The following is a 16471-nucleotide window of genomic DNA, read 5'->3' as shown; positions in this document are numbered from 1 at the left end:
ATTTATTTACTTATAAAATTTCATTAAAAAAAAAAACAAAAATAGAATCGAAATATAAAGCACTATTAGCTGGACTACTCTTTTTCTACACTCTCAAGCACTTGTGACCTCAACAGCTGCAATATTTCCCTGCAAACAAAATAAACACAAAAACTTTCATTCGTAAGTATCTTTTTGCATAAAGACGCACACACCCACACATACATACGTCTTAATGCACATGGCACTCTTGACGCCTAAAAGTAGTCTATTATCAGTAGTAAATAAATGAGAAAGATCTCGCACACACACACCCGCGCAAAATAAAATCAAATAAATAATTTTAATGGAATAGCTGAAAGTGGCGCGAACAAAAGCAGCAATTCGCACTTGCCAAATAAATAGCGAAAAAGTGAAAAATACGCGCCCGGCAAGCGCAATGTGCTGGCAAGCGTAAATGTAGCGGTACAATGTGGCAAGGCAAGCCGTAAAGTGCAGACACTCCACCAACGAGTGGAGAGTGCCTGAAGAGCAGCAAAACAGCAAAACGAAAATTCCGCCACTCAGGTGGGCGCCACACACACCAACACACACACCAACAACACACAAATAAGCGCATTGAACGCGCCGAAGCATGAACTCAGGCGGGCATCCGAGCGTGCGGGGCAGCAGACCAGGTGCACGCCGTGTCAGGGTTAAATTTATCACCGCCACTGAAAGGTGAAACAAACAACAACAAAATGTTACACAAATATATAAATTTATAAGCGCACATCACAGTTGCACGTATATCTTTTGAAGGATATATCTGCCGAGCTGTATATCTAGCTGTATTTATTTATTTTTGCTGCTTTTTATTTTTATTGTTCCGACCGCCATTTTTACGTGCTGCGAGTTGAGCGCCGCAACAAGCTCGAATCTGCACGTTTCGGTTATACTTTTTATTATATAAGTAAGCGGAGTGCGCGGTCACATGACCCTAATGCAAAGCGGATGCGGATACAGGAACCTATTTCCGGCATTTCGTTTTACAACTATTGTTGTTAGTTTTGTTGTTTTTTATAACCATCAGCCTTTTGTTCGAGTGAAAATTTATTATGATTAAACGCCGCGGTGTTGACGGTGTTATGGGTTGGCTTAATTTGTGTGGAAATTTGCTTCACTTTAAGTGTGGTAGACCATTCAGTCTTTTGCTGAAACGTGGCGTTGTTAAATTAGAAGCATACCTTGAGGCGATTTGGAATTGAAAAGGGAAGTATGTGGTTTGGATATGCCACGTCTTATTGTTTAAGGGAATATTTTCAAATATATTTATGAAACTGGTGTTCGAGAGTTTGTAGAAACAGAATAGAGAGAAACAGAATTTAGAGAATTATGTAATGAAGTATACTCTTTCCAACTTAAAGGTTATATGAAAATGGATAATACAATTTTTAAGTGAATTTCACTTAATATGAAACAGGTGACAGGTTTGGTTAGGTTAGATATCTTATACCTCAGCTTTGCTGGGGAACTTACTTAGACTGTTATGGACAGTTCTTTATAAAGGCATACGAAAAACTCATGTAGTTGCATATCAGCTTTCAGTAAAATGTCTAGTCTTTAACCTTAAACAGCCAAAGGAGCTTCTACCTTTTCCCAATCCGCAGTTAATGAGACTGAAGTGCCTAACCTAACAGGGTCATCAGCCTTACAGTTCTCAGCCGTACTGCTCTGACCAGGCACCCAAAACAGTGTAATGATAAAATGGCTTGAAGCTAGATGTAATAATTCTAGGCATCCTTTCACTAGTGTTGAGCGCAAACGGCTGTCCGACTATCGGAGTGAATAGCCACCTCTGAAGGAGGTTGAGCAAAGGAGCATTAGATCTACCGCTAACCTTATTTCAGGCACCTCCGCTTAGAAGATGATGAATGCTCCCTGCAAGCTGTAATCCACCGTAATACAGCACACTGCAGCTATTATCTAGCGAGTCCTTCCCTCTCTCGAAGGTATGTGAGTGAAGAAGCAACAGCCAAACTTAGTTTCGGTGCGCTGGCAATTCAAGTATTTTGGGTATTTTTGAATGAAGTCAAAGTGTATGCGAATTTTACCCAGGATGCAGTCATTTAATACCCAGATTCTCTTAGTCTTCGGGCTTTTACGAAGCCATGTATATGAAGCTAAACATTTGGATGATACCAAAGAGTTTATTTGAGACAAAATGTTATAAAAATATTTTAAAGAACTTTATATAGACTTTAATATGAAATACTGAAAGTTTAACCTTCGATCAAGGAGAAAAGTTACATATACTAAGCTTTATAGGTTGTCAACTCTATTTGAAGCCTTATGGCAAAGCTTTGAACTTGCATTTTTTAAACAAAGCCTTGTTTCAGTATTTTAACCACAAATACGAGAAAACTTATTAAATTATGGAGCTTTTAAAGCTCTTAAGAGCCCTTTAGAAAAGCTGTAAATGTAAGCTCATTTTTTAATAATATCTTTACACAGGAAATGTTAAGGTTTTTTTCATTGAAAAAAGCTCTTCGAACCGGTATTATAGTCGAAATCACATTAGTTTGTTTGTTCAAGTAACCAAAAGGTCTTAGCGCTAATTAAATTATGAATAAATATGCGGCTTTGGAGCTTTTGTGGAGCTTTTTGCTAAACTTATTTTTACTTAAGTACAGTTAATATTTTATAATTATTTCATTATTTACTAAAAAGCTTAAGTGCAAATGAAGGCAAATTTCCAAAAACATTATTATAATTATAATAACTTTCCACTGAAATTGTTAAGTTTATTGAAAAAAGCTCTCACGACGCCTTGAAGCCTTTTCAACGGAGCTTTTCGCTAAAGCATAATTCTGTTTTAATAAAGTTTATATTATTTACTTATTGAAAAGCTTTAAGGTAATTGTCAATTAAATGCCAAACTTACATAGTATTGTACTTAAAATATCTTTTCACTTAAGCTCTTAAGTTTTTTTGCAGAAGAGAGCTTTTCTGCCGTCAAAATAGTAGAACTCATATTACTTTCTTTGATTACATAACTTTAGAGCCTAAGTGCGATTGAAATTATAGACACTTACAAAGCTTTAAGGTTTGTTTTTGGTTCTAGAAAAAAGCTTTACCAGCCAATAAAATTACAAAGTTCTTTTTTGTAACTTTGTGGTTTCAAATACAAGTAACTGAAGGAACTAAACGCAACTAAACTTATCAACATGTAAAGCTTAGAAGCTTTGAATTTTCTGTAGAGCTTTTCGAAAGCGCTAAATTTTGTCTAAAATACTTTATATTTTATATTGAATACAAAAACTTTATTCAAATTGTTAAGAAATGAAAAAGGCTCTGGAAGCTTTTATCACCAAAGCTCTCTTTTAAACAAAAGTCAGGATTTAATAACACCAGAGTGAAATTTTTATTTGTGGACATTTGAGTTTAAGTTTTATCAGATAGAAGTGAGCTCCTAGCTGAAGAGTTAAAATTTAAAAGACTACAAGCTTAAACTAAAAATAATTCTTTTAAAAATCTGTCATTTTTGCTAAAAATTTAGTTACTAAAAAATTTATTATTTATTTTTCTTTTTCCTTTTTTGAAAACAGCGACAAATCAAGTATTTTAAAGATTAAACAATTTAATTTTACTTGTATCATAAATTCAGAGAATGTTCTCACTTGCTAATGCCGTCATGCTTTCAGTTGGAAAATTTCAAGAGATTTTAATTACAATATCAAGCGCGCAGGCAATTGCCTGGCGACCCTTGTCACGTAGAAAATTACATGCCGCTACGGAGTGTGGAATGTCTCAAAAGGACATGTTTATTTCCAGCCAAAATATTTGCGCAATTTTCACATTCCACAAAGACAGCTATTAGAATGCCTGAATGAGGTATTGTTGCCATTTTGCCCCACGCCACTATATTTTTATATATATGTATATATTAACAGACAGCAAATGAATTATTAGCTGCAGAGGAATTGACACAAAGCGACGTGAATATTTTGAGACATATACTTTGTATACATATACAGGTATATTTACATATAGATAGATGTACATATACTACATTTAGGAGGAAAAATTCGCCTTCAATTCGCTTCACATTTTATTTTTCTTCAAAATCTTTTTTCGTTTTTTCCACTTGCCTTACTGCATAATTATGCCAATTATGCGGCGAGTGAACACCAAAAACATTTCACTTGATTTATATGGAAGCAAATAGGAGCAGAAGTAGAGAAGAGCGATAGAGCGAGAGCAAGAGCGAATATAGTCAAAGGAGTTCCTGGCTGTTAACAAAGAAAACAGCAAACAAATAAATTTTTTTTGAACTTGTAATAAATTACTCAAATATACTTGAGGCAGGCAGTAAAGTGACAACAACAAAAGCGCTTGTACATTAATTAAGTGTTTAGTGATAATGGAAGCGGAGAAAATAGCACGCATTGTTGGAGGCCACGCGGGCGTATGAGTGATGTTAATTAATTTGCTTTGAGCACAGTGATGGCGTATAAAATATTTTTGGCGTGGAGTGAGTGTGAATTGTTAAGGATTTTTATGCTAAAATGGAAATGTGACACAAATATTTTTAGGTGAATAATTTTATAAAAGTAGTAAGTGGCAACATTACATTTTAAGTCACCCCGTTTTAGAATGGTGGAATATAAATTATTGCATTTTTAATTTAATTTGCGATTGGAATATGAATTAACACTTTTTTAATAATATTAATTATAAAATTTTCATTAGTAGTTATATGCTTTTCAGAAAGCTGGTAACCCAAAAAATTGGCAACGTTACATCAATACATTATTTTAATATATTTTTCAGAACAAGCAGTAGTAAAACACTATTGATTTCGAATTAGTTTTTAATTTTTTTTTAATTTTTGTGTGATTTTAGTTTATGTAGGACAGAGCTTTCTCAAGCTTTCACCTAGATTCTCTAAAGCTTTCATCTAGTTATAGAAATAACAATGCTAGTAGTTATATACCGCGTTCGTCACTTGTAAAATATGTGAGGTAAAGCTTTTTCGAGCTTTCACGCTAAAAGTGCTAAGCTTTCATAATATTTGTACGTTAGAAGCTTTCACCTCAATTGTACGAAACTTTCATTTAGTTATAGAAACAACAAAACTAGTAGTTATATAACGCGCTCGTCACTTGTAAGCTATTTTAGGTAAAGTTTTTTAGAGCTTTCACCTAAAAGTGTTAAGCTTTCATATATTTGTACGGTAGACATGTAATGCAAAGTATTGAAATAAGTTTTTTATGAGTACTTGTGACCATAGCGCAATCCAAAGATTTTAATAATCATAAGTTGCGATTCAAATCGGGTTCAAAATCTCATCAGTTTGAAGCAGTTACTGTTTTGTAAAAAAATGATTAATTTTACTTTATGTTCTATGAGAGAAATCCAATTAGATCACTTAATTAGTTGATATAGATATTTCATATGTTTCTTTGTGCCGGAGCTTTTAGAAGCTTTCTTGCTAAATATGCTAAGCTTTCAACTACACTTACAACAGAAATGCAGCTTACATGCTGAGTTACATATTTTATTATATTTATTTATATTTTATTAAATTTAAATTGCTTTCGAAATTTTTGGAAATATTTAAGGTAGAGCTTTTTGAAGCTTTCACTCTTAAAGCGCAAATCTTTTATCTATTGCTACGGGAGAAATACAGCTTATACGCTAAGTTAATTATTATTTTGGGTTATTTACTTATAACCTAAAAATAAATGCAATTCTGGTTTTATAGAAGTACAGAAAATTGGTTAGTTTAAATTCAAATCGGATACGAAATTTCATTATTAAAAATTATGAATTTTATTCATGTGGTCTTTGAGAAGTCTAATTAGAAGTTTAAAGTCAGTTTGTTGAAGTAACGTTTTAGTATATCTTTTGTGTCAGATCTTTTGCAAGATTTCACGCAGATTTTGGAAAGCTTTCATATCTTTATGAAAGAGCTTTCATCTTTTCGCAGAATGTACTACTTTAAGGTAGTAATATGAATACTTCTCAAGTAGTAGTTGATTAGTAATTTATATATTTTTAGAACAACTAATCTACAAGTAAAGAACCAGAAGTTGTTGAAGTTTGACAAGAGAAGTCTTTTCAGCATATCATGAGCTTGAAATAAGCTTTAGTATGAAGATCAAAAACATGATTTTTACCTGAGGTTATCATTTGAAGTCAGTAAGAATCTTATTTGGTTACTTTTATCAATAAAAATCGACAATAAAAGAAAAAAGTTGTTGAATTCTGAACTTTGAATTATTTTTTAAATTTTTAAAATAATTTTTATTCTAACCCTGCATGTTTAAAGAGCTCTCTAAAGACCTTCATTTAAACAGCAAAAGTCTTTTTTATGTGATTTTGCTTGCCAAGTGAAAATTAAAATTTAAAATTGTGGCACTTAAATGAAAAGCAACCTAAATAATAAATGCCCACATAAGTACAGTTTCAAAGACGGAAAATTGCGGAAAAAATAAAACAAAAACAAGGCAACAACTACGAACATTTATTGTTCTCGCTGAAGTACTCACATTACTGTTTCGGTTTTTGTTTTATTTTCGCAAGCCACACACTTAAGCTCTCTGCCATTGTATGAGCACTGCACTAGACTTTCGTACAACGTTTTCTTCTGATACAAGCATGCTGCTGCGAGAGCCTCAACCCATTCTGGCATTTATTAGCTTGTCGGAACGGCCCACATGTCGGCATTTATGCAATCACATAAACATTATACGCTGTGGCAGTAATGTTGAAATTAACAGACCAATGCACACAGCTATACACACATATACATATATGCATACACAGAGCTGCTTACAAGTCATTTAGCGAGAGTGTTGAGACGCATGAGTGCAAGAAAAACTGTAGCAAGAAGGACTGCATTGTTTTTGAGAGCACAAATACACATAAACAAAGATATATGTATACAAAGACACAAAAATATATGTATGTGCAATAAGCAATAGCGCCTGGTTGTATGTAAATTTCAGCATCGGCCTAGCTGTATGCTTCAAGTAAACACAATTTTTAGTAGTAGCAACAATGCGGTGTTGCCAAATGTATTTTTGTAAAATATATGCATATTAATATGAGTAAGAAGCTCGGTAAATGCAGACGTCTTTGATGTTGCAGTCTGTTGTTGCAGCTAAAATATTATTTCATTCAGCATGCGGTAGTAATTTTCAACACAGTTGCTACTGCCATGAAAAGTAACTGTAATGACTGAAACTGTAGACATGTATGCAGTTGTATTTGTAGTATAATTTACAAATCATAACAGTAATTTCTCAAATTGTTGCCACAAATTTGATAGTTGTTATGTTCCGGTAGCTATTTTGCACTAGCAACTAGATTGAGTGACTTGCTGGAGCGTCTTAATAACTTTAATTAATAATATGCTCAAAGTTTCAGTAATATAAAGGTGAAAAAATGCAACATTTCGGGCAAGAAAAAATAGTATTTTTGTTCGGATTATTCTTAAAATATTTGTAATATAAGTTAGCTTGCCTCTTAACTCATTTATAAGGCGATTAAGACTTGTTTCTGGTAGTGTTTAGTAGAGCTGTTGTTATAAGACAAAATTTTATGAATCAACATTCATGAGCTTGATATAGATTGTGACAAAGAGTACCTGCAATTGTAATTAAGCAAGTTTGTTCGAATGATTTTGGTGGATATTTTGTGTATGAAACGCGTTTCTTGCTCGACACATGCCAATTAAGTTGAATTTGTTCCAAAAAGACTGCCGTAAACAGGTCTCTTTGGACATATTTGATCGTTCGATTTTCGATTCCACAGTCATGGAGAGCATTATAACTACCGATGGGATATGATTTTATGAGTTTGACATGCAAACCAGTCAATAGCGATAAGAATGGCGGCAAAAAACTGACTGGAAGCCAAAAAAATCACGCCAAAGCTACTCAATAGTTAAGGTGATGCTCATTGTTTTTTTTTCGATTTTTGTGTTTTATAGTATAATGACTCTGACTCTCAGAGGGACAGATGGTCGATAAGAAGTTCTAATTGGCCGTATAGAGGCGTTTGACTGAGAACATTCAACGAATGTCGGCCGGAATTGTGGAAGAACAATTCATGGATTTTATATATGACGATTTCCAGACATTCATACAAAATTAGTAGTACTTGCCCAACTAGATTGGAGAAGCAGATTTATGATTGGTTCAAGACATTTTATCGCCTTATGAGTGCGAAATCCAGCACATTTTTGGCTTAGCAAAACAGCTGCCAAGTATGATGTCCTCATAGCTCAACTATAGAGTTAACTTGGTGCAAACCTAGTATGACAGTATGAAATGTGATACGGTACCAAAAATGTGTGGTATCAATCGAGACTTTCTTCTAATCTATAAATGATATATACAGATACTGATTACTCTTTGTGCGGCTGTTTTGAAGTTGGATATTTTGGTTACTTTACAAGTCGATTTCGCCACGATCGTCTGGCACTCACTTGATACGCGAACTAGTCGCACAATTTTTGAGATACCGTCATGAAACTCCGGAAACGTCCTTTCCCCTTCAAGATACCACTCATTTTGCCGAATCGTCGATATTGGACAACTATATCTTATAGCTGCCATACAAACTGACCGATCAAACTCAATGCTTGTATGGAAAACTTTTTTATTTGACGAGGTATCATCACGAAATTTGGTACAATTAATTATCTGCGACATTGCTATTATCCTCAAAGAAATTATCCAGAACGGACAACTATAACTTGTAGCTGCCATACAAACTAGCCAATCAAATTCAAGTCCACGTCGCGACCATGCCAATGCCCATGCCAAATGGGTTAGTGAGCTGTTCGGACCAATATTTAATATAGCTACCATACAAATTGATCAACTAAAATCAGGATAAGGATTTTTTAGACGCCTTTATGCTGTAAAAATTCCCCGTTTTTTCTTATTTTAAATATTTTTTTAAGCATTTTAAATTAATTATGAATTATGTTTAAACTTTTTTTGTGTTTAAAATTATATTTTTTGCTTAAATTTTTAAATTTAATATTTTTTTATTAGTCATGTTTATACCATTTTGCTTATTTCTTGTTTTTATTTTCAATTTAACATTGCTTTGTTTACGCTACATATACGTATGCACATACTTATAACCAAGGCATAACTGATCTGCACATGAAATGCCGAATAATCCAATTTACACGACTGAACGGAAGCACATTAATCGCCTACAGCTACATTCACTTAACTACACGACCCTGCGTAAAGTACATAGCGTTGTTGGATTGTAGGGCAACACTTGCTGCCTAAGCCCACATGTAGAAGCATAACAGCAGGCGCAACAGCTCCTAAGGCCTAATATGTTGAACCCTTTTTGCTTAGTTGCTGCAAAGCATGTACGCCAATGTTGTTACTAACCTACAGCATCGTTTGCATGTACAACAAACGCATACTCACACATACATATATGCAAAATACAACGCAGTTACAAACACACACACATAACCACCCACACATGGAACACGCATTTGCGTTGGCGGCCACCAAAAGTTTTCCAATAAAAGCTTCAATGCTAACACGCATTGCATTTTGCACTAACGGTTTTGCGGTGGCGGAAGATGGTGTCCAAATTTGGCAACACTGTCGGCGTAATGCGTACAAAATGCGAGCGTTTAAACAACGAAAACACGGAGCACGTTTAGTTGACGGCGAAAAGCAATTCAACGCAACTACGACAAGTGTCGGATACCCATGCAGAAATTAATCCACTTTGCGGGATGAGACTAGACTGGCGTGGTAACCCAGGAGAAAAAAGCAGATAGACTGCAGTTGTTGTTGGATGGAGAAGGGAGTAAATAGGGGGCTCAAATTATTGAGTTGAATAAAAATGTCGGAGCGCAAAACAGTTTCTAGTCACAGTAACTTTTATACTATTGTAAAAGTTACTTCAAAATTTATTTTTTGTAGAATTTATGGTTTTTATAAACCGTTTGAGTATTACAGGCTTTAATTTGTAAAGTGAACAAAAAAATCAAAACTAAAGAGTTTGCTTTAGAAATATCATTTTTTTTGTTATACTTCTAAAGTTTACTCTTCTGTTGAGCTACTCAGAGCAAACTGTCTGTTCTTGATGTGTGAAATGGTTCGCAAATGCTTGTGTAGGGCATCCTAAAGAGTGCGTTTTGAATAATGTATGAGAACTGACATTCATTCGTGTAAGCGTGAACATTTTTACACTGTGTACGGTTACAAATGCATTCATGGATGGCTGTGTTTAAGTTTTTCACACTGACAGCAAGAAATCAAGTAATATTTCAACGGAAATTGCGTTAAGAAATGTGCTTCTACAGTGTGTTTGAAAATGATGTGAACGAGTAATGAATTTATTTTGGCGACTCCAAATAAATATTAAAGTAAGAAAGATTTATAAAAACAAGATTGAAACCCTCATTAAAATATTAAAAAAAAAATTATAAAAATATTTTTTAATTGTTAAAAACTGCGAAAATTTTTATATATTTCACGAAAATAATATACTTTTTAGACAAACTGTCTTTTGAGAATGCTATTTGTTAAAACCTTCATTTTAAAATGAAAGTGCTACATTCGCAAACAATATGAGACAGTGCGTACTTGGGTTATGTAGGTGGCAGGCAATTTAAAGGGTGACACAAGTTAAGCTTGAGGAAATATTAAGCATAGTAAAATTTAACATACATTTAGGCGGTGAAAGGTATGGTTATCCCGTTAACATAAAAAAAAAATATTATTACATAACTGGAATACCTCTAGAGCAATAGCATGTCGACCGAAGAACTCCGACAGTTCATGCGGTAAATAGTAATTACCCGTTAGATGGCGCTACGGTCGAAATATGTATCATATCTCAATTAACAATTTCATTAATTTTACAATAGATTAAAATGGCGCTGTTGCTCACAAAGTGCCGTTATTTAAAAAAAAAAGTTTTGAAGAAAATACTAAGAGTAGTGAAATTTAGCATACCTTTAGGGGGCTATTTGACTAGCAGTTAAAATTGCCAGTTTAAATTCCATAACTGTAACTACTCTAAGTTAATAACATGTCAAGTCAAAAATTCTGATAGTTCCTATGAAAAATTTTAATTTTTCCCTAGATGGAGCTAGGATCGCCAATTTGAGTTATATGGCTTAATATATTCTATTGTATTCAGTGAAATTTTCAATAATTAAACCCACTTAAAAAAAATGTATAACTTCATATAATTGAAGAATTAAAAATACGAAAAAATTAGAAAAAAATATTTTCATTTCATAAAATTCAAAAAAAATTAAATACGAAGAAAAAAATCATTTTTCAAAAAAAAAATTAATATTTTCACTAAGAATTAAGATTCTTCAAACCCCTTTATTCATTAATTCATAAAATTCAAAAAAACATCCGAAGAAAAAAAATTGGAAAAAAATATTTTTGAAAAAACAATGAATATTTTGAATTAGGACTCCTAAAACCCTCATCCTTTATTCATAAATTCATAACATTTAAGAAAACAAAAATCGAAAAAAAAACATTTTTTTTTATTAATTTTCAAAAAAAAAAAGATTTTGAAAAAAAAAAAACTATTTCCACTAAAAGGTAGGACTCCTCCAACTCGCACCCTTTAATTAAGGACACGCAAAGTTCAACGCATTTAATATGCATGCGTAGGTATCTGCCCATGTATGCCTCTACCTTCACACACGAGCATAGCGGCTTTTCATGTAAGTCACGCTTGCGAAATTGTCACGTTTTAGTGCTTACAATGAAATGAAAATTGTGTAAATCGCAACGACATTGCCATTGCCGATTGAAAAACAGGGCATACATTTACAACAGCAACTTCTATGGCAACAACAAGAATGTTACCCTTTCGTTGACATTTTCGAAGGTAAGAAGCAGAGTTACAGGCCTAGTAGTGACGTGTACGTGAGAGGGAGAGCGCGTAATGAGTATACCTATAAGTAAGCAAGCGAAGGAAAGTGAGCAGCGAGTGGCGCTCATATGAATATCAATTGTTTTATGTAGGGATATATGCCAAGCGGAAGGCACATACATTTACCGTACGAAAGGAAATTATTGTCGCTCATGCCGACGGGAAGGAAGGTAACAGCTTGCCATAGCAACAGCGGATGCTTAAATTTTGATAATTGTGTTGCTTTTACTTAGATGAGTTTTCCTTTTCCGCGCGAGGATGTGTGTTCATTATGGATGTGATATGTCCTGCTAGTTATTGAAGTATGTAGATATTATATAAGTACCTATATTAATTTATTTAGGTTTGCAGTAAATTTAATGGAGGAAAGAAGATAGAAGTAGAGAGAAGTTCAATCACGTGAAGAAAGTTCTCTGAGAGCTATTGAATTGAGAGTGGTCAGAAACAATTATTTACATGTGACTCAAGCATCTCAGGACTTTCGGTCTTAGACCAAGTATCCTCTGCGAAGTCAAAAAACACCCGTTTGAAGGCTAGCTAAAGATAGAAGGAGAACTATTTCTTCTCAGGGTTGTGCGCTGAGTTTGGGACCCGCTACGTTAAAAGCATTCCCAATAAAAGGAAGAAAACAGCCTCGGTTGAGAGACCCCTCTTTTGATGACGACCCCTGGAAAGGTGAAAAAGATTACGATTTAAGAACAAGTACCTGGAATGTCCGCTCCCTTAATTAAGTAGATGCTCCTGCCCAGCTGTGGATATCACAGCAAAATATATGTTGCAGAGATATAAGATAAACACCGATTGTCGGTTTTGTATATTATTTAAGCTTCGTTGGATCAGCGGACCGCAGAAAGACCGCATCTCACAATGTTCTGTCCTATAGTCTTTACCCCGAAGCTATTTTGTGGATGATTTTTAGTATCGGATTTAAATTTAATTAGCAATTTGGACTTTTTGTACAAAGGCTAATACCGAAAGATGACAAAAAGAGACCCTAATACCTAAGGATGAGAAAAGGAGACCCATGAGGAAGTAAACACAACACTTTCATTCCCCACTAGAGAAAAGTAGAGAAGATTAGACCAATGGTTCCGCGATCGACAGTCCCAACGGCGAAATCGACAAACACAACGACGGATGAAAGGGTGAAACAGAAACAGGAGTGGGCTTCTGCTGTAGTAATCCACACACAGAAGGTGGCTTCAATCTAAGTGACTAAATTTTATTCTTTTAGACTGAAATTATGAGCAGAACAAAGGCTGTCAAGTGAACTTCTGCTCTAACCAGCAAGTCTATAAACCCTCTAGTGGATAAGCAGCGGCAATACTAAGTCTCTCAACTGGTTACCCGGTCATATAGTAATGGAAGGAAATGAAAAGGTAGAGGAGCTGGATCGCTCGGGGATAGCTGGAGACACAATTTCCCTAAACTTCTCCAGGCCATTCAGCTCATTCAGAGGTTGTTTGAAGCTGTGGACCTTAGAGAAATTTCTCAGGACTTGAAGCACAAGCAACGCAGGAATACCACAAGGTTACTTTAGGGTATTGTAACAAAGCAAAAAGCTACTACTTCTTCTTGTTCTAGGCAAAAGAAAAGCTCCAACAAAGTAAAAAGCTTCTACTTCGTCTTCCTCAATGCAATAGACAAGCTCTAACAGAGCAAAAAGCGTATAATTCTTATTCTTCAAGACAAAAAAGAGCTTAGTAACATTATGAAGGTCATCACAGGGCACACTTAAGATTCCGCCTTCATGAATTAGTCAGCGGAATGCAGAGCATACGCGGGAGATAAAGAAACGCTGGAAATTTAGCTATACGATCTATATAATTGCACAGTCTTCAGCCGGAAGAGACGGAACATATTTCACGGCTGCCAATGCTTCAATTTAAGTGGCATTGCGCAGCTGGGTCTTTTATCAAATCCACAGAATTACTGGATAAGGCTTAAATTGTTAAAAAAAATCCACTGAATAGATGGATACGGCTAAAATTGATTACCTATCGACAGCACAATGGGCTTACTGATGAACTAAGTGCGGCCGCCTGTGGTCAGGGGCCCACGCGTCTTCACTTTTCATCTAACCAACTTATACCCCACTTAGTCTTCACTTTGAATACAAGAGAACAGCACCATTTGGGTTTAAAGTAACCTTCCCAACAGTGGCTAGACTAGATTAGTCTAGACCGCTAATAATTTTTCAACCCAACCTAACTTTTGTGCTCTCATATCAAGCAGTCATACTCTATAGAATTTTTTGTGGTAATTTTTTAGTTTACAATTTTCCACGTCTCATTTGTTGGCCTCAGGGAGCTCATACCCAACGTATAAATCACACCCATATAATCACCTGTAAAATAGATAATAACAGCGTTCAAACTTGTTTCCTTCACACCATTAAATGCCGTCATGAATTTGTATAACTTTTTTGTCGCTCCCAAGGTGGCAATTTTTAAATCATATTTCTTTCTACGCTTGGCTTTTATATCGCACATTTTTAATTTTTGTTTTTTTTTTTGTTTTTGTTACTACTATAACCATGTATATATATATATTTATATGTATGGCATGTAATTTTTGCACTCACCTTGTGTCGCTTGCGTTCACGTTCCGGCACTGCATGCCAATTAAATTGTAAATTCCAATCAAAACCGCCCACATTTACGCCGCCTGAGTCACGGTAGTGGAATTCCAATGTTGTATCATCAATGACATCGATGACCGGACACACCACAGTGGTGCTGTTGCGAGCGATGCGATCGAGCAGTGGCTCAAGCCAGCCTGTGGGGAGGCAAAAAAGTCGAAATAAAATATAATATAATGGAAATATATAAATGGGAGAAATGGCAGTTTGTGTAGGTGAGGTTATATAAAATAGACGAAAAATTGTGGTGAGACCGGAAGCTGTATGGTATGGTTTGGTATATACATATATAGAATATATAATAAAAGCTTATAAATCTAAAAAATATAGATTATCTACGTGCCTATGTGTGCGTTGGCAGCCTTAACCTTAATAAAAAGTAACGGTAATTTATTATTATGGCAACTATGCTCCACTAATATTCTATACACACACGAACAAATTTCTTCGGGTACTATTTTTCCGACATTAGCCATTCTCTTGCACTCTCTATCAAAGCTTTATGCTCATAATCCGACTATTGCAGCATACGCGTTGACCCAACAAATGACCGCAAGCATAGTGCGGGTACAAAAAATATAAAAAAAATAAAAATAAAAAAAAAAATAAAAAACAACAAAAAAATAACGGAAAATAATGAATTCAGGAAAATTTAGCCACCACATGGCGGAAGGCAGGAAGGAAAGCGTTGGTCAAAAAGAAAAAAGCGCACACAATTCACTTAGAAATAAAGTAAATAAGCATAAAATAGCAAATGCAATTACTCAACAGTGAGAAAGGTCGAAAAAATATATATGTATGTGTATGTGCCGAGTTTAACCGCAAAACATCAAAGCCATTGTACAACACCACCACCAGCGTCAACATGGTCCAGCGGCAAGCAGTCAAGCAAGCAACGTATTCACCAAACCGTAATCATAATCGCCAACCCAAGCAACCGCAAACTAAGTTGAGCAGAGAGAAAGCAACAAAAAAAATCTCTATACCCGGGTAAACAAGCTTCCTGTTATGCTCACACATACATACATATATACATATACTATACTTTTGCACTATAGCACACCAGCCATTGCTCAAGCGTCCTTATACAGCGTTACGTTCGCGCATATCCTGCAGTTTATGCCAGGATAAGTATTCTTGTTTGACTTGTACACACACAGATATACATATATACTCTATGTGTATATGTGTATTGCGTTTGGTCAGTCATCAATCATTAAAAAGTAGAAATTGAATTTTAGAGCTACTTCACTGTTCTACATGCTTCCAAACAAAACTTTAAGTTTGTTATTTCAAGTTATGAGAGTTGTGTGCTTGTGCTCTCTCAGAGCGGAAGTTGTGAAAATAACTTGAATTTAAAAACTCTACCTTTTTAATGTTTTCTGTACAAAGTTTTGTATTTTTTTCATAAATTTTTACTGCTCTCTAAAGCATTATAGATAGAAGAGCAAGGAAATTGAGCAACAACTGAAAAATTAGTTTAGGGTATCACAAATGTAAAACAAAAATACTAAAAAATTATTGATGATTTATTATGGTTGAAATTGAGTACTTGAATATGTTAGCTTTCGTTACGGCAGTGGCTTAAATAGCGACGAACAGAACACACTAAAATTGGTCACTCTACCTTTTTCTGGGTTTTACCAGTTGCTTGTTCGATTCGACACTCTCTGCTGCTCGACAATTCTGTGAAGTTGAATAAATAGGATACAGTAGACCACACTTAAATTGTATAAATGTTTGCTAGTTCACCTCAATTTATTTTCTATAACAGTTTATACAATGTCCAACAGTTTTGTTCGATTCGGCACGATCTCATGATTGATAATTTTGAGGCAGACGATTTTGAAACTAGTAATAGTAATTGGATAGAGTCATGTATAGAGGTTCACGCAAGTGAGGAAAGTTATC

The 16471-nt window shown here is 34.7% G+C and overlaps 1 protein-coding gene across 3 annotated transcripts in view; it reads right to left on the bottom strand.

Moving 5' to 3' along the window:
* LOC105226683 (putative polypeptide N-acetylgalactosaminyltransferase 9) overlaps window positions 1–16471 on the bottom strand; it is a 160099-nt gene that overhangs the window by 52361 nt on the left and 91267 nt on the right. For all 3 annotated transcript variants that reach the window (XM_049453730.1, XM_049453732.1, XM_049453731.1), the window contains exon 6: window positions 14504–14697. In XM_049453730.1, the coding sequence (XP_049309687.1) occupies window positions 14504–14697 (194 nt within the window). The remainder of the gene's footprint in view (window positions 1–14503; window positions 14698–16471) is intronic.

This window comes from Bactrocera dorsalis, chromosome 3 (genome assembly GCF_023373825.1).
Source record: "Bactrocera dorsalis isolate Fly_Bdor chromosome 3, ASM2337382v1, whole genome shotgun sequence".
Taxonomy (NCBI): Eukaryota; Metazoa; Arthropoda; class Insecta; order Diptera; family Tephritidae; genus Bactrocera; species Bactrocera dorsalis.
The sequence above is the reverse complement of the archived record's forward strand: the minus strand, read 5'-3'. Positions and strand labels throughout refer to the sequence as shown.